Source organism: Hevea brasiliensis, chromosome 14 (genome assembly GCF_030052815.1).
Source record: "Hevea brasiliensis isolate MT/VB/25A 57/8 chromosome 14, ASM3005281v1, whole genome shotgun sequence".
NCBI lineage: Eukaryota > Viridiplantae > Streptophyta > Magnoliopsida > Malpighiales > Euphorbiaceae > Hevea > Hevea brasiliensis.
The window spans coordinates 71099457-71122910 of NC_079506.1; the positions used below are offsets into that span (position 1 = coordinate 71099457).

Consider the following 23454-nt stretch of genomic DNA (forward strand, 5'->3'; position numbering starts at 1 on the left):
ATTTGATGATGTGGGCAACTTGCATACAATCTCTTAAAGCTCTCCCAATACTCATGCAATGACTCCCCATTATACTGCCTAATACCATAAATATATTTTCTGATGCTGGCTGCCCTTGAAGCTAGAAAGTACTTCTCCAAGAATAACCGCTTCATGTCATTCCATATGTTTATGGAACTAGAAGGTAGGTAGTAGAGCTAATCTTTAGTTTCATCCCCTAATGAGAATAGGAATGCTCTCAACTTAATTAATTTACTCCTCTGTAATACCTGTAGGTTTCATGCTTGAACACACAATATGGAACTCCTTAAGGAGTTTGTGAGGATCCTCAGCTACATGGCCATGAAAAGTAGGTAATAAGTGAATCAAGCCAGATTTCAATTCAAAATGTACTGTAAGTGTAGGATATTGAATGCATAATGGTTGTTCGTTCATGTCAGGAGTTGCAAACTCCTTGATGGTGCGATTTTCATTGCCATTAGCAGCAATGGCTTTTAATTTTGAATCATTTGATAAATCTGAAGGTTCTTGCTCAAAAAGATGAGAAGGAATCACTTGTGGTTTGTTTCCAACAAAAGATTCAGTTCTGAATGGAGTGGATGATTCGGCTTGATGCTTGATGAATTCCCTAATATGCTTATGCCTTGTATCAAGTTCTTCTTTAGACATGCAACCTAAGAATTAAACACATAAACTAAATATAAACAGATCTAAATTTAAGTTTAAAATAAATAACAATCACTCTCTGGCAATGGCGCCAAAATTTGATGCATGACGAATGCACCAATTAAAAATACTCTACTTAAACTACTTGTATATAGGGTAAGCAAAGGTCAATCCCACAGGGAATGAGTAAATGCAAATGAGAAAATAGATTTTAGAGATACAAATTAACAAAAGGAACTTAAAATAGATAAAATAAACACCTAATTTATCAAACTAAATATGCAAAGTAAAATAAATGGGGTTTTGATTTGTATTTGCTAATTTACTAAAGCTAAGATAATAATGCTAGAATATAAACTAAAGCTAATGACACTTATGAATACTCGACACAATTAGATTGTAACAAATTTAGTAGAGAGGGTGTATCCACCATGTAATATGCATCAATCATTGACTAAAGATGCAAATTTATTCAATTGAGTAAATTGGTTATAAAAGATAACAACTTCCTTATCTTTCCTTACAGATTAGAATAACCAGGAAGTGCTCTACAATTAATCCTTTACCATCACACTCAATCTAAGACTAGAGCAGTTTATAATCAAGTTTAATGGTAGCATTGATCATTAGAAAGACATCCCAATTCAAGGTAACAAACTCATTTAGCATGGTTCATTCAACTTAGACACTCATCTTTATAATGAAATAAATCGTTATGTGCTATTTGTAGTCAGATTATTAAAGCTATTACGTACTCAAATTATCTTCACTTAGCAATATGTTTTCATGCATAATTAATTAGTTGGCCACCCTAACAAACCTACATTCAACATTCATAATGTAAACAAAAAGAAAAGTGATACTCAATATAGAATAAATCTAGATTTTATGAAACTCAAATCAAAGTCTCATGGTAAAATGTTCCATGGCTTCAACTATTTACCAACTGAATTACAAAACTACTCACACATAACTAAGAATATTAAACATAAACAAATTAAAAAAAGAAAAAAGTAAAAGCATGCTGCCCCATTTTAGAGGTAATCTGAGCAACTTGGATATGATGTTAATAATGATGCTACACACTCCAAAGGATGTAGAAGTGCTCTATAAGCCAAAAGAAGGAGAAAAAATCACATCAGCAACCCAATCCAGTAGTTGATATATTTGAATGTACAAAGAGAGAATTTGGCCGCTATGACTAGAAGAGAATTTAATTGCCCTAGATCTGCGTTTTGAACCCTTTTTATAGACAAAAATAGGTTAACTAAGACTCCAAATCTGATTTGGAAGTCTTAATTGCATTCTTATTAAAACTCTCTTAAGAATCCTAGATAAAGTAGGAAAATAATTTAAAAATTACTCTCCTTATATAGATCTACCACTTGCACAAATTTGGGGATCCACACACCTCTATTTTATTTATTTTGGGCCTTAAATAAAATAATTAAACCCGCCAATTAAGGCCTTAGCTCCTAGTCCCACACATCTCAACATATATAGCTCAAACACACTAAACATATAACTCTTAATGTAATCTGGCCCAATTGCTCTCATTTTTCAATTATTCCCTCAAAATATATCAATTAAGGTTTATATAAGCCCATAGGGTCAGATTCACAATCTAAATAACAAATTGCATACAATCTCCAATAAAGCTGTCCAAAGAAGCTCAACATGAGTTGATGTCCGAATCTGTTCATTTTTCACTATTAGCCTCCAAATGCCATGAATAAGACACTACTAAGCCCATTTTGTCATTGGCTAACTCTTCATCAAAATCATGACTCCTTTTGCCTTAAAAAGCTTGATGTGTGTTTTACTTCTTTTTGTGCTCAATTCACCTCTTTATGCTTTATAAGCTCTTACATGCTATTGTAGACACCTAATAACAAAAAATAAGCATTAACAGGCTAATTAAACAAGAAACAAACTCAAAAGACTAAGTATGCAATAACAACGATATGACATTTTAAACAATTATCACGTTGATACGACAAGAAAGAATGAGGTAACTTATTTATGGCATGCTCGGCTAAGACATGTTAATTATTAGAAATTGAAGGTGATGTCAATACTGAAAGGACTTTCTCAACTAGAAGTTTGAGAGGACATTGCATGTCTTTGGATGTTAGTATGATAAGGCACACCAACTAGCATATGAAGAGTCCAAGTTCAAAGTGAATGTGTCATTAGAGCTGGTTCACTCAAATGTGTTTGGTCCAATTAGACAATCATCAATAAGTGGTTTTTGGTACATGATAACCTTTATTGATGATTTCTCAAGATATATTCAGTAGATTTTCTCAAAGAAAAGTCTTCTCTTTCAAAAATTCAAGGAATTCAAAGAGAAAGTTGAAAAAGAGTTAGATCAGAATATACAATGTTTGTATATAGACAATGGTGGAGAATACACATAAGTTAAAGTTTGTGCGATTCTGCAACAATGAAAGATAAAGTGGCAGTTGACTTATCCAAACACGCCACAACAAAATGGAGTTGCTAAAAGAAAGCATAGACATTTAGTAGAGATATATAAGAGCATGTCACACACGAAAAAATGCCCCTTTAAAATCTTCTAATTTGCTTTGCTCTCTGTTTAGATTGTGCTACCTAGTTTATAAATCTATCATACGTATTATATTGTATAATTTTTGTTATTAATATGTTTTAAAAAATGATATAGTATATAATAATTTAATAATCATTTCTTCTTATATAATTAGAGGGCATAGTAAAATAAATATAAAGATTACTAAATAATTCTTTATTATTATTTTAAATATATAAATGATTTAAAGATATTTATATAAATAAAATATTAATTTATAAATAATGTTATCATAATAATAATTAAAAATACATTTTATTGTTTTAATTAATCATTAAATATATCTTAAAAATATATAATTTTTTCATGAAAAAATTAATTATACAAGAAGAAAATAAAAATATAAAAATTTTAAATCATCCAAGACACTAATTTGGTGGTTGAAAAAGTTTTAGTTACAACTCAAAACTATCATTTTTTATGACCAATCTTTCCAATCATATAAAATAGCCATAAAATACAACATGATACTATCACAAATCATGATTTAAACAGTGTTAAGGCTGTTTATTTAAATAAAGAATGAACGGTCAAAAAGTCCATCTCACCCTTCAACAGAATATACTACTAAACATCCAAGAATATAAATAATTCTCATTACCATTATTGTTGAATAGATTTAGGCAACTGGAATACTTGTCTAACATATACATTATCATAAAGAAAAAATCCTAAAAGATTTGATCTGGTAAGAGTGCCAAACATAAATAATAATACAGAGTTAAATTTCCTGAAAAAGAATATTCTGCAAATCAAGAAAATTTACTACAACTAAGTTTGATAGATTCGCCACATAGTTGCTCCAATTCACTTTCAAAAATGGTCAACAAATTCGCTTTTGTGCGCCTATAAACCCAAGCTTTGGTGTTCTGATCCCAACTAAACCTGGATGGACCACTGCATGAAAACTATAAGAATTCAACCTCACAAGAAAATAATGAATGAATAAGCCAAAAAGTTTCCTAAATTGGCATTGTGAACGTCTTGGTAGTACTAGTCCCTAGAAACATAGAAGAAGCACAGATGTTCATCCTTTCACAATAGCTTTTAGATTATTAAAATTTTTGAATTGAACATACCAGTTAGAATCTAACTTCCTCTGGAGAAGGGTGTTCTTGGAAAGGGAGGAAGAGGTTACTGGCGATGCCATCAAAAGAAAAATGTTGCCCCATATTACGCAGGATCATATTCCAACGTGAAGCAAAAAATTTGTTATGCATAAGTGAAATGTCCAGTCATGTGCACATAGGCCAAGTATATGCAAGAGTATTATTTCATATAGGAATAAATACGCAGGGTATCCAATCTTGTGCCCTTGCGTAATAACACCCTGCCAAGAGAAGAAACAAAATCCATAGGAATTAAGCATACAACTTCCCACTTGATGCATGAAACAAATCTCTATATTTGCAGAACACAAGCTTTTGATCAATCTGTCAGTCAATACTTCTAATAGTATTACTATTACCCATTCTTAGAAAGGAATCATCAATGAAAATCAAGGAATTCCTGTAAATTAGGTTGCAATCTAGAAGTGCATAGTCCTAGAGCCATATCATGGCCACCAATAGCACTTCAAACAATAGAGAAACCTTATGGGTACAATGCACCAGATTTCGCTTTTGGCACCAAATTGTCCACCATCCAATGCCTTAGTCACTTTCTACTCAGATAAAGAATGTTAACAATTCACCATCCAACTTCAATTCCAAATTAAAGGAATCCTATTAACTTTTTTATTTTTGTTGCTAGTTGATAAACCCTTCTTTACTCCAACTTTACTTTCATTTGACCAACTACATTTGTAACAACATGCTCAATCTTACCTTCCAAAAAAAAAAAAGAAACTGAATTAAATTATATCAGCACAATGACTGCAGCATTTTCCTTTTTAGAAAATAACAATATTCAATTAGAAAACACAAACACTGTCAAAACAAAAACCCACACAATTTCCAAAATTCAGGTTTTTATATGTTAGAAAAACACAAAAAAGCAGAACATCAAGCAACCAAAAGGTTAAAATATAAACCACAACTGAATCAAGCAGCTGTAACAGTTAATACCTCACTGGAGAAGATAACCAATAGGTGCCTAAATCGCCGAGCTTCAGAGTCAAAACCTCATTCTAAAAGGGGAAATCCATTAAGTCACCAACAACTTTTAAACTGCCACAAAAGCAAAAACTATTCACAAAACAATCTCACCCCATAATCTATGTCCAGCACATCAATTTGGATGCTATCGCCATATTCCTCTAAAGCACAAACAACAGCTAATCAAAAGCCATAAACATCATTTCATTTGCATAAAGACAGATGCAAGCCAATATTTTCAACCTCAAATTTCTCCTGAAGGTCATGGATCGTGGAATCAGCCAGTTTGTGAAATTCGTCTTCCTGCAAAAGAGAACTGTATCAAAATTAGCAGCTATTAGCCTCTAATCACCTGTATTTCTTCCAAACAAGGGAGATGACACAGCAACACAAGCCGGTAATCGATTGTAGCAGGGCCTTGAGAGTCAGCATCGAGATCCAAAGGGTGAGAGCAGAAGAAGCAGATGAGTAAGGAGGACTCTGAGAGTGCTGGAATGTTGATGGAAAGCTCTTGAAACTCGTAGAAGCAGAGCAGTAAGAGTGGCGAAATTTTGAAGAATAGGAAGTAGGAGATAGAAAGTCAGGTTTTAGAAGAATATAGAAAGTCAGGTTTTAGAAGAATTAAGAGTCTTCTCAAAGACAGCAACTTCTTCCAAGCCATTTATGGAGTTCACAAACACCTTTTCTTTGATTGTGCTCTTCCATACAATTGAATTTCTTTCAATTTCAGCCAACAAAATGAGATTGCAGTTCGATTAAACAAACATATTTGCAAGAAAATAATTCAATTGGCGATCATGCTTTATTTCTATTTTTTTATTTGAATTCAAACATGAGAATTTTAAAAATGAGGATTGAAAAAAAAAATCAACTAAATTGAATTCTCACAAAATTCTAGTTTTTCAAACAGGCGGATAAGGAGATTAAATGCAAGAATTTCAACAAACACCCTAAACTTTGCCCAAAAATTTCAATATTATGCCCTGAAAAATTATGCTTTCAAAGTAAAATAGAAACTAACATTCAGTTTACACAGAAATTGCTTAAGCCACTGTTTAATCACAGTTTATAATCAAAATCAAAGGGGCAAAAGAAAAAAAAAAAAGCACCTTCAATTGAGGTTCCTTGCTAAGCTTAAAGTTGCCGACCGGAGCTTCAACGTGCCGGTTCCTACAACGTCCGGCAGAGCTTCAATGAAAGTTTGATGCTTGAATCATGGATGGCAAAGATCGACGAAGGGAAAGGAAAAGGGGTTAAACAAGTAAAGGGCCTTTCTGTGACCTGCGAAAACGAGAGAGCTCGTTATATATATAGATATATTTTTTTCCAGCTTTTTCATGTTAATGCGAAAACGACGTAGTTTAACCCGGCCAATCAGTCGAATCGGAAACCGATCCGGTTCGATTTTGGAAACATATATATATATATATATATATATATATATATATATATATATATATATATATATTATTTTTTTTTTGTTTTTTTAAAGTGAGAGTTCCGGAACAAAACCCTCTTTGCGTCTGAACTGGCTAATTCTGGCGGGAACCAAAACGGCGTATAGAGAGTGAGTGCAGAATCAGAATGGGATGTGAACCCCAATCCACTCTCCCCAAATGGGCATCGAAGCCCTGCATTATGGGAATCGATGAAGCCGGCCGTGGTCCTGTTCTTGGTAAAAACATTTTCAATTTCTTGGTTTTGATTTTGTTGTGAATTTTCATTTCTTTCGTTTCCTTTGTTTTCTGATAACACGTCGTTTCTTTTTTTTTTTTTTAATCTTTAAATTCGTTTCAGGCCCCATGGTGTATGGATGTTTGTACTGTGCTCGTTCCTATGAGAAGACTCTTTCTACCTTGAACTTTGCAGGTTTGATTTTTTTTTTTCCATTATTTTTAAGTTTTTAAAAATTTTATTCTGTTCTGGGTTTTGTTGTATTGCAACAATGGTCTGCATTTTCTCTTGCTTTTTTTTTATATATATATCTTTATAAAAATTTATTTTTACCTTTTAATTTTGCTTTAAAAGCTTTGAATGGTGTATGCTTTCAATATATGTGTTTTAAAAAACTTTATTCCATAAATGGTGGTATGGTTTTCTTTCCCAAAGCAAAGGCCAAGCTTAAATAAATAGCATTTCAATAGTGGTAGTCACCTTAGTAAATTTTAATTGATGAATTGACCACAGGTTGCTTGTTGTTTAAAAGAAAGGAACATTAATTGGTAAATTAAAGGTGGGTAAGTTTTCTTTTAGGCATGATTAAATTTGCTATGCTCAGCTTGGGTTTGGATTACAGATAAATAGGAGAAATAAAAAATCTTATATGGGCTCTCCCACTGCAGCAAAAAGGGGGAAAAAAATTAGTAGAATTTTTCATATGCATATAGCCAACCCCAACTCCATCTAGTTTGGGATTAGGACTTAGTTGTTGTTGTTGTTGTTTTTCTATGGACATGAAAGACAACTATTCAGCATATATTCAGCATAGCAGTATTACCCTAAGACCAAATGCGCATGAGATTATAATGTTGCTTCTAACTTTTGGTAAAATAGTTCCTTATATTAACCCTTTTTCATTTGAGGATACTCTCATTAACCGATACTTTGGAGCTTCTATTTATTTATTTTTCTTTAACTTGTTTTAATATCTTTGAGGGTTGCTGAACAAGCATGTTTTTTACTAGCTCTCTTTTCACCTCTCTTCCAAGTTTTAAATTAATGCATTGGCACACACTTGCTTATTTGTTATATATGTTATATTTGGATTAAAGATAAAAATAAAATTAAAAAAAAAAAACCAATATGGCATGTCAGTCTTGAATAACTGTCTCTGAGAAGTTTTGGCTTTTTATCATTATGAAGGAAATTTGAATTTTAACAGCAATTAGAATTATTACCTGCTTATCTCATTTGATATGCATGTAGTTCCCTACATTTTTTTTTTCTCTTATTTCATACTTACACTCTTTGTTTTATTGCCTGCAGATTCAAAGACTCTAAAAGAAGAGAAGAGAGAAGAATTATTTGAAACTTTAAAGGCTAATGAAGCAATTGGATGGTCTGTTGATGTCATTGATCCAAAGGAGCTCTCTGCTAAAATGTTAAAAAAGTTAGTAGCTAATATAATAGCTATTTTCTCTTTTTAACTTTACTTCTCTTCACAAGTTTCTTTTTTTTTTTTTTTCCTTCTAATAGGAATAAGATCAACTTAAATGAAATATCACATGACTCTGCAATTGGCCTTGTCACTAGGGTGCTAAACATGGGAGTTCTTTTGACTGAGGTAAATTTATTTGACTTCTGTACACAATGAACAAATGCCATATTCAAAATTAGCCGCTAGGTGATTACAAAGTAATACAATAATTTAACAAAGGAAACCTGATTTAGTATAAAAATTTGTTTGTTTATTGAAATCAATACTGGAGAATATTTATTACATTCATGGAAAAAAAAAAAAAAAGAAATTTTATAATTTTAAGCCACTTCAATTTGGATATTCTTGTAAATCATCATATGTGATTATTGTATGACCATTTTATGCTTGATTCAAGGTTTTAATCTATATACATGTATATGTATGTGTGTCTCTCTATGTGTATATATATATGTGTGTGTATATATATATTGTTGATCATATTTAAAATATAATTAGAATTGAGGCAATATGTATTAATTATAATATCTTATTCATAAATAATTTCATGCTAAATTTGTTTATTTGTTTATTGCTTGTTGTTATTTGAGAAAAATAAATTATTTCATTTAGTTAACTATGAATTTATTATTGATGATGAATTCAAATGTAGTTTCGGGTTGCTTAAACATGCTTAATATAAAATTATTATAAATTTATATAAACTCAACTCAACTAAGCCTTTATCCCAAAAATTTATTGGGGTCGGCTATAAATTTAAATAATTAAGAGTTATTTTGTAGGTTATTTATATGATATTGTGTCGAGGATTTAACCCAAAATCATTTAGAGTGGAAAAAGAGAATCTATATAGCTGACCCCAAATTTTTTGGATAAAGGCTTAGTTGAGTTGAGTTGAGTATTGGAACTTTAGTAATTTAGGCTTTCAAGGTTTTAGTGGTCATCTAAAGTATTAGGATCAAAATGATGGCACAATTTTTAGTTTCATTGCTCTGCAAACAGTGGCATTTGAAACCTAAACAAAAAATAGCAGATTTCTCATAACATGAATATCTTTTTATTTAATAGGAGAATCAGACAGCCAATTGCCATTTGAACCTGTGGCCATGTCTGCTTGATCAAATACTGCCACAATCTCAACCCTACTTATTTGAACCTGAATCTGAAATTTGTTGAGACCATTTGCATGCCTTAGTTTCTTTTGTTCCTTGGGGATCCATGTAGATATGCAAACTTGCAAAGTTAAGTAATGTCATAATAGAGATTGAATATATTTGCACTTGAATGTGTTCCAGGTTTATGTGGATACAGTGGGAGACTCTGAGAAATATAGAGTAAAACTATCCGAAAGATTTCCTTCTATCAAATTTGTTGTTGCAAAGAAGGCTGATAGCCTTTATCCTGTTGTGAGTGGAGCAAGCATAGTTGCAAAGGTAATAAGCTATACTTTGTTTTTATCCCTTTCATGTGTATTTTGGATTTTTCCATATGATAAACTTAATACATTACATCCAATAAAGCAGGTTACACGAGACCGAGCATTGCGAGAATGGGTGCTTGATGAAACAGCTGAAGGCATGAATAGGAACTTTGGTTCTGGATATCCTGGAGGTTAGGACTGCTACATTCTTTGTGATGTTATTTTCTGCTGTTAATTTTAGATGCTTATGGTATCAAAATGGAATTTGGTTTTAGATCCTGAAACCAAGGCCTGGTTGGAACAACACAAACACCAGGTATTTGGATTTCCAACATTGGTCCGCTTCAGTTGGGGCACATGCACTTCCCATTTCAAAGACATTGTTGAAGTCTTGTGGTCAGTCCTTATCTCACTGTCCATTGCAATTTTACAAGTTTATATATTTTTTATGGCCTACTGTCTATTTATTTGTGTGTATGTGCAATTTAAACTACGGCTGGCTGGCTGCACATGCTCTAAAGAGTATCATCATCTTATTGGTTCTATAAACTTGAAATTCTGTAATATTCTTGGACCTCTCAGTTTTTCAGTGATTATAATGGCTTTTATTATTGGGAACAAGGTGAGCCTGGAGAGTGGATGGTTATTATAGGGCTGTCAAAACTTGTTTTCTTCAATAAGAGTCTCCGTTATAGTGGACCAGTTCTACTATACAATTCTCTATAGATAAAAAGCTACAAAACAAGTTTTCTTATAGTGGATATTTTTTGTCTTCTAGTTTTGCCACTTCTGAACTATACATGGACAGATTGTTCTTTTCTTATGGCTCCACAAATTAAGTTTGTTTGTTCTCAGTTGTAGTCTGAAGCAAAGATTAGTCTGATCATCAGAAACAGAAGGGATGCTCGTCATTAGTGATGCTAGGAAATATTGTCTTTGGGGTTTGGGAAAATGTTGCATGTTGTTGATGATACAGTACAAATGGCTGCAGGAGGAAAAAGTGCTGTTGAAAAGCCTTCTTTTGTTTGAATCCATCATGTGGGCATAGGATACGAATGGCATGGCTAATTTGGATTGTTAAGTAAAGGATTAAGGGAGTGGAACCTTATCTATATTTAGAATTCAGGTTCTGATAATGATTAGCACCAAAGTACAAGCCCTGAGAGATAAGGTAACTGCCAAAATGAGGGTTTGTTCGACTGAATCTTCCCTAAGCTATCGGTTGTGATCTGTTATTGGAACAAGTTAGGTATGCTATTGAGCAGCAGAAGCATAGACAAGATGGCCATCAGAGGGTGAGTATAGAAAAATTTAAAACAATTTTAGAGCAGCCTTGGGATAGGTTGGCATAGAAAACAAATATCATATGTCTCGGTATTCTCAGAGGTTGGTCCAGAATGAGCAGGATACTGGAATTCTGAGTTCAGGAAAAGAGTAATGAACTTAAAATTATGTCAATTAGGAAGGGAATGAAGTGGGCCAGAGTTTAAATAGCAGTAGCCAAGGTAGGCTGTGACAATTAGCAGAAGTTCTGACTTCCTGCTACTGGCCAATGAGCAAGAAATTAAGAAGAGCTTTTTTTTAAAAAAAAAGTCTAATTTATAGATTTTTTTTTCCTTTTTAAAAAAAGAGGTAAGATCTAGTTTAAAGCCAGACTAACAGAACTATGTGCTGCTCATTCCCTATGGATTATGATAGAGTGAGGATCTGCAACTTAGCCAAACACAGCAGCCAGAGAACAGAAGAAGAAAACTGAGTTGGAAGAAGAGGAATTGTATTGAATGTCAAGGAAATCAATCTCAATATAAGAACGAATTCCGCAGCAGAATTTCTACTGCAGCAACTGTCATTCCATATTCTAGAACCTTATTGACTGTTCTAGAGTAAACCTTCCTGATGTAGCACCAAAACAAGAGCACAGGCAAAACAAGGAAAAATCCTTAGAAAAGAGAACTAATTTTCAAAATTATATTAATCTCAATAAATTTTCATAACAAAATCTCAACTGATAGTAATAGAAACCCTAGGTCCCATATATAGTATTAGTAATACTACTAGCTTTTGGATTGAACATAAGTAGGAAAATACAAATTGTATCCTAACTAGAATCCCAAATCAACAAAATTCCTAAATAATTAAAATACTTCCTAAATAGAATACTAAAACTAATGAAATTCTTAAATAATAAAAGCTTCAAATTTCCTAATTTTACAATAAACATAAATCTTAAATTATCTCTTTCAATACTGCATTATTCTTCCCTGTTTGGAAAAAACTCGTCCTTAAGTCTTGAAGTGTTGAAGGATCACAAAACAGTTGCAGAGAACGCATAGTATCATCTTCTTGGAAGTTAGCAATGAGATTGAAATGAAGAATCTCACACTTTCTTTTGCATCACTAAGAGCATCCAAACAAATAAAATCAATTGGAACGATAGTTGAAAGGTCTTTAGGAAGTAGGAACAAGATTCGAATTTTCAAATTCCCTTGTCCGTTTCACAAATTGATTTTCTTCAATTTCAATTGAAGTCTTCATGGCTTGATTTTCTTTGTTCCCCAACATAATTTCCTCAAGAATTTCTTGATTGGTATCAACAACTTCTTGTTCTAGAAGTGGTTCTTCAAGCTTAAATTCTTCAAATTAATCTTCAAATTGCTCTTTGGATTCAAGCTACTCTTGTTGCCTTGCGATTTCAAGACTTGTTGCCTTTATATTTTTAATACTTATTCTTGTATCTAATTGTTCTCTCAATTGAAACATATGTGCTTCTTTTCATGCTTCAAATTCTTTAAGTACTTTATCCTTAACTTGTTGATGAGTATGTTGAACATAGTAATCATTCTTACATTTTTTGAGTGCCTGCTCCCTATGTTGTAAGATTAGTTATATATCAAGATCCTCATGAAAATAAACCATGAGGAGCATGTTAGGACCTCCATACAAATCAATTAAATAACAAAAAATCAATCAAATAACAAAATTTATCAAGTTGTCCACAATAATCATCAATTTCATCTTGTTGTCTATCGATACAAGTCCCCATGATATTTAAGGAAATGTGCCTTATTAAAGAAAAACTCAAATTTTAGACATTTTGAGTTGCTTTTGTGATAAACAGATGCCAAAAATAGGATTAGGAGATGAAAATTAACAAAGGAGGGGACTGGTAATTTTTGGATGCTGACGTCGTAGTGATGAATGATGTGGCGGATGGCGTGGCACTAAGTGCTTTGGTGGCAGTGACGTGGTGAGCTAATGTGGAAGGATGATGTCAGCAAGTGAAGATTGGAGTTGGTGCAACATAGTTCACTATGGCTGTGTGAACTCTCCTGGCTGGAGAAACAGGTCAATTACTTGAACCAATAGGAACTAGAGCTAGAGGCATTGGATTGGAGCTCCAATGGCTCCTGGCTAGAGAAACGGGTCAGTTACTCAACCTGATTGGAATTGGAGATAGGGGTGTCGAATTAGAGCTCTGATGGCTAGAGTGTGGTTGCCAACATTAGGCGAAGATTAGGGAGGTGGTGCAGCACTGGAATCTCGCAGGATTATCTTTTGGGTCAAACTTGTCCTATTGGGTTTTGAGGCCTAGGTGTGTTGACTGGACTCTCCAACGATAGAAAAGTGAAGATTCGCGGATTGCAAACATCGGGGAGGGTGGAGATGTCAGTCACAATTTGCTTCTGACCCGAATGAGTCTTTGGTTTCGACCAACCTCAAGTGACTAGATGAGTATCTCTTGACTTGCCACAAGTCGACGAGTCTTCAGGTGGGTGGCTAGGTTGTTTGATAGCTGGGAGATGGTGTGGTGATGGGGGAGTGGCTACAGCTGCTTTTTTTTTTTTTTTAATCAATAGTAGGCTATTTCAAAAGGACAATGGTAATAGAGGAAAATTTAGATGGGAAACTAGAACACGGTTCATAGGTTGGATGTTCGGGAATTTGCAGGAAGTTATGGAAATTTGGTTTGATATTAGGCTATGATACCAAATTGATGTAGCACCGGAACAAGAATACAGGCAAAACAATGACCAATCTTTGGAAAAGAGAACTAATTCTCAAAATTATATTAATCTCAATAAATTTTTATAACAAAATCTCAACTGATAGTAATAGAAACCTTAGGTCCTATATTTAGTATTAGTATTCCTACTAGCTTTAGGATTGAGCCTAATTAGAAAGATAGAAATTATATCCTAACTAGAATTCAATAATTAAAATACTTCCTAAATAAAACACTAAAACTAATAAAATTCTTAAATAATAAAAGCTCTAAATTTCTGAATTTTGCAATAAACATAACTCCTAAATTCTTGTTCCATATTGCATTACTTCCACTATCTTTTGGCTTTTCCTTTCCCTTCATCAGGCTGTTAGTGTGTAATAGATTATACACTGACTGTATTGTCTACATACAATTTGATGTTCCTAAATAGTGGGCATCAAATTAGCAATGGAATATTCACTTTGAACCTGATATTTATGTTATTTATGTTTGGAAGAATGTTGATTGAAATAATATACAAGGTCGTCATAAATGTAACTGTACCTGAACAGAAAGGTGTCTAGATTGTTGGAGTAGAGGTATGTCAAGGCTGCTAGAATGAATCAGTCGAATAACATTTCATAGCATCCCATATGGATTGTAAGTGGAGTCCTATTTCTAGCAGTGGAAATATTTGGACTCTCACACAATTGTGCATGACCTAATACTAGATGATGTAGTTTTCATCTCAGTAGTTATAATTAATGAAAGTGATGTTTTCCTATTGGGAGGATATGTTGTTTGTATGATGATGAAGGGAGACGGTTTGGAAGGAAACATAGATATTTAGGATATTTGTTTGGTACTTATGCTTGATTAATACTTATGAAATTAGGTGAAGATGGTTGAGGGCATAATAATTAGCAAGAGTATAAGTAACCTGGGTACTGCTAGTACCAGTGTTATCAATGCGAAAGGCTACACTAAGGCAACAAGGGACCTTACGGCTTTAGTGAGAGGCGAGAAGCGAGGCGAGGCATTTTCAAAGCAAGGCGCCATAGTCTAAATTGTCTAAATTACAAATTCACACAATCACAATTACAATTACATAAATTTAATTAGCACATTTAATTACCTATTTAATGACACAATCACATTTAATTACCTATTTAATAAAAATATATCACATAATCACAATTACAAATTCATAATACCCGTTTAATTAGCATATTACATAATACCTATCAAATAATAAACTGACATCACATTAAAATTTTAGTAAATTTTTAAAAAAATTGCTATTGTAAAAAAAAAAAATTGCTGGAACTTGAAATAAATCTAGCAGCATGTTGGCATGAAATGGGAGCAGTGCAGAAAAAAGAAGAAAAAAAAAAAAGAAACTGATCGCAGGTCACAGCAGTGAGAGGAGAACAGAGAAGATGAGAGTGAGAGGAGCAGAGAAGAGCAGATGAGAGGAGAAAGCATCGTGAAGATGAGGGGGAGCGAGAGAGAGAGAGAGAGAGAGAGAGGAAGATGACGACATACCTGGTTTGTTGTTCTGGCTTAGTCTGTTGCTGGTGGCTTTATTTGTTCTTGCTTCTTCAAACTGCTGGGTAGGTGAAGGACTGAAGGTAAGTCACGATAGATTAGGACTTCTTTTATTTTTTTGCTGTTAAGAAAAAAAAATTAAATTTCCCGTTTCTTTCACAAGGCGGTGCCTCGGGGCCTTGTCGCTTGTCGCCTTTCAGGTCCGGGACGTCCGCCTTGTTTCAGTCGCCTCGCCTTGGCCTGGGGAGTCGCCTCGCCTCGCCTCGCCTCGCCTCTCAACTCGCCCAACGCCTCTTCTTGCCTTTTACAACACTGACTAGTACTGGGATTTGCAATGAATTGAATGAGCTTAGCCATATTATTGGGTTAGTTATGCATAAGTCTTTTCCCCAAAGCTAATACAGTGAGGGTGAGACGCATGTTAGGTTAAGTAGTCAAAAGGAGAAATTTGATTGACTGAAAATGGCCTAGATTGTTGACATGGCAACTCTAAGGAGTGTTCAGTTGGAATATGGAGTTTGTTGCAAGGATAGAAAAGTAAGGTACATAACGTGGTCAAAGAAAGGGAAATGCATTTGCCATGTATCTGAGGAGAAAGAGGAGCCAGATATTTGAACATAACATGTGTGTGAGGGATGCAATGATCTAGTTAGATCTCTATAAAAGGGTCAAGAAGGTTGTAGGCAAGACTACAGTCGGCATCATTATAAGCTTATTATGTCTTTAGGTGCTCCATGTTAGCCTACTTAAATCATTTTATGATATTTGTTATCTTGTTTTCAAGTAGCAAGGCACTTTAATCTAAGCTTTCATTTAAAGCATCTAGGAAAAGTTTGCCATTAATAGTTTATCTCTCCCTAGTGAAGTGCCTGACTCTGGTTATCTTTGCCACTAATTCAATTGCTAGCATTTGGTTTGCCTTGACATTTTTAAGAATCCTTGAGGGGACTGCCACTTTCATTGCATGTCATTTGCCAATAGTTTTATAGTGTTGTTCGAATTAGGGGTTTTACAAACAATTTGGTTACAAGACAAAATCAAAGCAAATTGATCTTGATCAGCTCCAAAAATGTGAAAAATGAAAACAAACACTAAATAAGAGGAAAACCAAACTGAACCAAATCAATATTTGGTTTGTTTCTTCAAGTGCTAATTTGTTTCTTGTTGCTTGGATTTGTATAGTTCTAATGCATTACTAACATTGTTTGGCAATCAAATATGTGCATTTCTTTTTTCGTTTGTGAATTATTCAGCACTCCAAATAGCAAATACTTAGACCAACACTTTGCTCATTGATTTTTCAAAATTTCAAACCTAAACCAAGCCATTGGCGTAAAAAAGCTTAACCAAACCACATTGGTTTGGTTATATGGATTGACATATACTCCCTTAATTGACCTTTGAGGAAGCCAATCTTTAGCCTATCTACACATGTATTGGCAAGGTAGCAATTTGTATTTAACTCTTGGACATTTTGTCTTCAGCTTGCCTATGCAAATCCCAATTTCAGTTGTAGCCAAACTGTGAAGGGAAGAGTTCATTTCACTTTTTTTAAAGCATTTTGTGATACGTTATACTTTATTATTGGCATTTGTGTTAATGCATTTCACTTTAAGTCTAGGAAAAATGACAAAAAGCAATAAACTAGTGCTTTGTTAGCTAAATGTTAGAAAAGTTATTCAAAAGCTTTGTCTGAATGGAATCCGAAGGCTTCACAAGTAAAAGCATATAACCTTCAATCCATTTTGGCAAGATTTATTTATAAAACAATGATGTCATGCTAATAAAGTTAGGTAGAAAGAAGAAGAAATATAGCAAGAATATGGATGTTTCTTTTTCAAGTCAAATTTTAACTTTGCTTAGTTTTCCTCTTTATCTTTGTGCTTTCTTATCTGTGGACCTCTGCTTCCTTCAAGAACATGTAAACGGAAAAAGAAAAATTAATAAATTTGAAATGGGCATATTACTTTCTATTTATTCATGACCATTCAAGGAAGACATCACCCTTTTTATCTATATTTAGTGATAAAAGAAAGTTATGGATTACCTGGCTAGTTGTATTCATGATGATGTCCAATGGTGCATGTTATTTATCGATGATTTTGTCTTGGTGGATGAAATTTGTGAAGGAATTAATCAAAAGTTGGAGTTATAAAGAAGGGAGCAAAGGTTTTAAGCTTAGTAAAAGTAAGATGGAATATATGTAGTGTGAGTTTAGCTCCTATAGGAGGAATGAAGGTGAGGTTCATTTGGATAGGGTTTTGGTGCTCAAATACAATCAGTTCAAATATTTAGGTTCTATCATACATAAGAATAGAGTTTTAGATGATGATGTAACTCATAGGATCCAAACATGATGGATGAATGGTGGAGTGTGATAGGCATATTATGCGACCCTAAGATTCCTAACAAAGGGAAAGGTAAGTTCTATAGGATTATGGTCAGACTAGCTATATTGTATGGGAGTAAACGTTGGGCATTTAAGAGACAATATGCTCACAAGATAGTGTGACGGAAATGCCAATGTTAAGATGGACGTATGGTGACACAATAATAGATAAGATTCAAATGAGAATGGCGAAAATGCAAATGTTGATGGATGTATGATAACACAATAATGGATGAAATTCACAAGGATCACATCCATCAAAGAAGGCATATAGCATATATTGGAGATAAAGTGAGAGAGGATCGATTAAGATGGTTTGGTCATGTCTAACGTAGAAAATCAAATGTCTCGGTATAGAAGTGTGATAAGTTAGTAGGGAAAGGAGTGAGAAGGTGGAGGAGAACATCTAATATATTGTGGAGGGAAGTGCTTTCAAAGGACTAAAGTGCATTGGATATTGATGTGGACTTTGTGTCTAATAGGGCTGAATGACGAAAGAGGATTCATATAGATAACTCCAACTAGTTAGAGATTAAGGATTAGTTGTTGTTTAGTGATAGAAGATTGTATTCTAGTAAAATAAATAGAACACACAAGTATTTAGCCCTTGGGGCCCATTACTGAGTATAATGGTAAGACTTTTGTGTGGATTAGCAATCACAAAGACGCAGTTACAGTTCCTGAAGCTAACACTTCACCCAAAGAAGCTAATGGGTAGGCTCACTAATTCTCTTGAGAACCCACTTTACTGAGACCATCAATTTTTATAGATATAGATATTTACTACTGCTAGGATTTGTTATTATGGTAATCACTGATGAAAGACTGACTGTGATCTAGAAGAGACGTGACTTGTGTAGCCAAAATATCATTTTTGTGAAAATTTTAGAAATTGCAATTCAACCTTTATAAAAATGCCTAAAGTTTGTAAATACAATCCTGAACTAAAAATTAATTTTAACCCGAAGTGCATGCTAAGTAACTCAGCTCATAAACAAATTACTTTTGCTTTTTGAAAAAATTAACCCTATAGGACTTATGATTTGACTTGTTAAATAATGGAACTCTTTTCCCCCCTTTTTTGACATCAGTTAGAGGTCTGCAAAAGAACCTAAGCTGGCAAACATGTATTAGGTCAAATTAGCTAGCATTATCTCATGTCAGCATCATTATGCCTCTTGATGGAAGCTCTTATTTTACTTGATGATTAAGAGGACACCACTGCTTTGTTTGATTCCAACACCACCTATAAATACCTTATGGCACAGGCAAGTTTACAACTTCTACATTTGGACTTTTACATTTATGCCTGAGCTTGATGGGAGTATAGCTCCATGGTAGTATGAAAATCCTGGTTATTGTGATAGAACTTTATTTTTGGATGATGTAAGAATTCGGTGGACCCATTCAAAATTAATGCGAACCTTTAGAGCTGTACTCCATGCTTTATTTTTTGGTTTTCTTGAGATACAAAATTAGGCATAAAACTTTAATCAGTTGCCTCTATGGAGGACTCCCATGTTACTTGCATGTGAATTTGGTCCATTTTGTAGAATTCCATGATTGGTTCTGGTGATACACTGATACTTTTCAAGCATATGCAGCAAGCCAGTGTTTTCAACGGAATTCACCAATGATCCATATCCTGCACCATCCCAAATTTATAATCCTGAAAGGGATGAAGTATCGTATTTTTCAAGTTATTCTTAATTATAATTTTCTGTTTTAATCAATTCGTTGACAGGGAATCTGATAAAATGGATGAAGATTGTCCTAGCAGTGGGAAAAGACAATTGAAGTTGAGCAGTTTTGGTGTCACAACACCCAAAAGGAAAAGTGAAGAAATAGAATCAAGTGGTAAAGGACGTTGCAGATTTTTCCAAGCTCGTAAACTTGAGCAGCTTGCTCAGTTTTAGCAAACTTCACCTCTTGTTTTATGTGATAGCTTTACTTTAAGGTTTCAACTACTCAGTACTGTTGTAGATTCAAATCAATGAGTCATTTGATTATTCCCATATGCAACTTTTAGTAATTAAATACAGATTGTAGAATCTTCTTGTGTTTAAGAAATGAAATTTAAGTGGGTAAGCCATGTCCATATTTGAAAGATGATTACTTTTATCCAAAAAAAAAAAAAAAAAGATAGATTACAGAATTTACATTGTTATGTGAATGTCACTAGCTTTCATAAAATAGTGGCTTATATTATGATGGAATATAATGGAACAAAATTATTTAAAAAAAAAAAAATTGTTCCCATACATTCCCTTAGATAAACATGCTCTAAGGGCTGAGGGCTTGAGAATCTAGCACACAATTTTCAGTACATTGGATTTGAAATCTTCAATGCCAGTGTTTGCCAGTTATAAAACACAGCTTCTGATGATGATCTGGGGGCTGGAAAATGACTTGAAAAAAACTTAAAGGCAACCTAACTATGATCTTGAATAAGAAAAAGGTAACTGCAACTTGTAGTTTCCAGTTCTGCAAAAACTTGCAGCTTCCATAACTGCAATTCCATGAGTGAAACACTGAAATCAAAAACCATGTATCGATTTTGATTCTAACTTTTTTATTTGCTAATTTTGATTTCATAATTAAGACTGACTTTTTTTATCTTAAAATTTGAAAATAGTAGTAATTAACGTAAGTTAATTGTAAATTATCTCGAATCTTACATATATATGTTCTCATTATGATTCAAAAACTATATAATAAAGCTTTCTTTGCTTTTACATATTACAGGAAGGCTACAAACAGGATCCCCAAATCGAATGTTACATAAATACAGGCCAACCGATCCATCATTTTCGGATGATGGATTAATCTATATTTTGCATCAAAATACTACATATAAATATGTGCAATAAGAGTAGTTAATGTGGTCATAATCATAGTGGGAAATTTTATGCAGTTCCTGTTGCAGTTAGCAGCATTACGGTGGCTGTTTCTGTTGCGATTATTATTAGCAGCACCAGCTACAATAACAGGGACAACTGCTGCGCCTGATTGTGAATTGCCATTGTCATTTCCAGTTTCAGTCCCACCAGTTGATCCACCACCATGTGCACCTGCCCCAGCTGACCGACCGCCACTTGTACCTCCATGGGCAAATTTGCTGCCATTTACTATACCACTTCTTCCACTGCTATCACCATCATCATTGATTTTGTCTTCATGTCTGCCTGTAAGTCCAACATTACGCTTCTGCAGAGAATCTATTATTGAATATTGTTAGTCTGCCTTGTTAAACAATAGGGTTATGAAAATGAATAATTTGGCCTAAGTATCAATGACAAGTCACAGAAAATCATGATATTGCAAGTCAGATTATCACAGAAGAAGTTATTAAGTTCATATTGAGTGTAAGAAATATTTCTCCACCTTTTGCATTGACAAATGTCTTAGTTATTGCTTTGAAAGTTTCAAAGTTCAGTATAGATAGCCAAACAATTTGCAAAACGAATTTGATTACGTAGTGATAATGTAAAGATTTTTATGTAGGAATCAAGAATTTGGCAACTTCCAAATGGGCATAATGAATGGATACCTTATAAGTGGCTAATGAAAATTGACAAAGTTAAAAAAGTTATTCTTATGCATCTTTTACAGTAAGAAATCCAAGATTTCAGAATATAAATAATTCATATTCGATAAAAAGCTTTCTTGATTTTCGTACAAATTTCACTTGACTAAGTTTCATTACTGTGAAGAACATTTGCTTAATGGCTAAAAAATCTCACAGAATCAAGAAAGTGACTCATTGAAAGTTTCGAATATAGTTCTTTAGCTATTAGGAATTTAGAATTTTACAAGAATTTAGTTCGATTCATATCTTTTTTGTCAATTTTCATGTTTGAAATAAAAAATTTAATTCTTTTTAATCTTTAAAAAAAATCATTTTCAAAGAAGTAGAAATCAAACATGACTGTGTAAGAATTCAATTAAATTTTTTTCTTACAAATGATTTATTCCAACGAAGCCTTAAGCCTTAATAAAGCATTAATTATACCATTTTCTGCATGATTCTTCAGTGCATATCTAGGATCTTTCAAAACGCAGAAAAGAGGGAGTATCAGATTCAATCTCCTTTATTCTTTTTCATGAAGGGTCGTCATTTTTGTTTGTTTCTTCATTTGATTAATCAAATTAGTACTACTTTATTTCTTGAAGCCTTATCCATGCAAAGACAATCTAAATAATGCCGTGAAGAAAGCTGGTTATCTGCAAGTGAATAACTATATACTGAAACACAAAATTCATGTGTCTTCTACCAAACTGCTACGCCATTTTTTTAAGTAGGAGATTGGGGATTCAAATCTAGCTCTGCTAGGTACGTATATGTCTTCACCCACTAAATCATGCCAGGCTAGGTCTATGAAACAAATTTACATAAAATATATGATACATGATATTAATCCTTTCTTGGCTATGTAATACAAGAAGTTTCTTCGAGTATCTGGATAAAATATATGAAACCCATAAATTTTTTTGACTTTCTGATGGAAAGTTATGTCTACAATTGAGCTTAAAGTAAGAAAATTGGAGATTTTCAGAGAAGCAAAACAAGAATACCTGAAACAAAGGCCTTGTGAAGTGGAGATGAAGAAGCTAACAAATGCAAGCAGTTGAAGAGTATGAGAAACAACAACACCATCTGTTCAATTCCCATTTGGCGGACTACAACTGAAAAGAGAATGGCTTCTCCAAAACCTCCTTTTTAGAGTCTTTTGTGTATATTTGTCTCCCTATCAAAATGATACCTATAGCTATAGGTGTCTTTGGGCAAGTTATCTTATATATATATACTTAGGAAAAAGCATTGAAGTTGAAGAACTCCTGAATTGTTTAAAATATTATCATATATACAGTAGAAAAAGCGCGTTAAAAAACTTTTAAATTTGTTGGCATTTTTACTATTAAGTCCCTCAACTTAAATTTTTTATATTTTTGAAACTTTAGACTTCTCAATTTAGTGCTATTTGCAAGAACCAGCTTCAGATAAGATGTAATTAAGTTAAAGGTAAATTATTTTTAAGTCTCTAAATTATGTCAAAATTAATAATATATTTTCTGATTTTTAAAAATTAATGATTTAATATCTATATTTTGACTCCATCAAATTGAAAAGAAAAATACACTATTTTTAAATATGGACAGAGAGACTTTTAGTTTGATAGAGTCAAAATATTGAGATTAAATCATTAATTAATTTTGAAAAATTAGAGAACAAATATATTAATTTTGGCATAATCCAAAAGTATGAAAAAGTAATTTATTCTTTACTTAAATGTAAACATTATACAACTAAATCCTATATATTTAATATTAAAATATGCAATTTTTATGATTTGTTTAATAAAATTACATTAGTTTTTCATATCTAGTTGTTAAGAACAAATGTTCAAGAATTTAAAAACTCAAAAATTTTGGTAGTTAATGGTGTATTGTTTCAATAAAACACAAATTTCAGTTGAAGGATTGAACAGCAAAAGCTAATAACACTTAGGGGCTTGATAATGACTTTTGCATATAATATGAAATGTTAAGTAAAGTACACAAGATAAACTTGTCTTTTTCTT

At 33.1% G+C, this 23454-nt stretch overlaps 3 protein-coding genes and 1 non-coding gene across 5 annotated transcripts; 2 read left to right on the forward strand and 2 right to left on the reverse strand.

Moving 5' to 3' along the window:
- Positions 1 to 107, forward strand: LOC131173646 (small nucleolar RNA R71). The gene has a single exon (XR_009143959.1). It is a non-coding gene; the product is annotated as a small nucleolar RNA R71 (small nucleolar RNA).
- A 3754-nt stretch (positions 108 to 3861) lies between these two features.
- Positions 3862 to 5953, reverse strand: LOC110653963 (frataxin, mitochondrial; the record flags this gene model as incomplete). Its single annotated transcript, XM_058134618.1, has 5 exons — positions 3862 to 4174; positions 5344 to 5405; positions 5485 to 5532; positions 5617 to 5689; positions 5769 to 5953. Coding segments are annotated over 5 exons (513 nt in total), but the record flags the coding sequence as incomplete, so codon positions are not given.
- An 896-nt stretch (positions 5954 to 6849) lies between these two features.
- On the forward strand, positions 6850 to 19960 carry LOC131173439 (ribonuclease H2 subunit A-like). 2 transcript variants are annotated; one of them, XM_058135798.1, is made up of 8 exons: positions 6850 to 7048; positions 7171 to 7242; positions 8359 to 8482; positions 8569 to 8656; positions 9826 to 9963; positions 10054 to 10141; positions 10226 to 10346; positions 19617 to 19960. In XM_058135798.1, exons 1-8 carry the CDS (start codon positions 6958 to 6960, stop codon positions 19786 to 19788), a joined length of 894 nt encoding a protein of 297 aa, XP_057991781.1. In that variant the 5' UTR covers positions 6850 to 6957; the 3' UTR covers positions 19789 to 19960. The 2 variants fall into 2 exon arrangements, with proteins under 2 accessions (XP_057991781.1, XP_057991782.1); XM_058135799.1 differs by having other exon boundaries at positions 8626 to 8656.
- Positions 19961 to 20546: 586 nt separating this feature from the next.
- LOC131173440 (uncharacterized) lies at positions 20547 to 22633 on the reverse strand. The gene is made up of 2 exons (XM_058135800.1): positions 22448 to 22633; positions 20547 to 21090 (listed from the first exon to the last, which is right to left on the reverse strand). Exons 1-2 carry the CDS (start codon positions 22542 to 22544, stop codon positions 20720 to 20722), a joined length of 468 nt encoding a protein of 155 aa, XP_057991783.1. The 5' UTR covers positions 22545 to 22633; the 3' UTR covers positions 20547 to 20719.
- Positions 22634 to 23454: the final 821 nt, after the last annotated feature.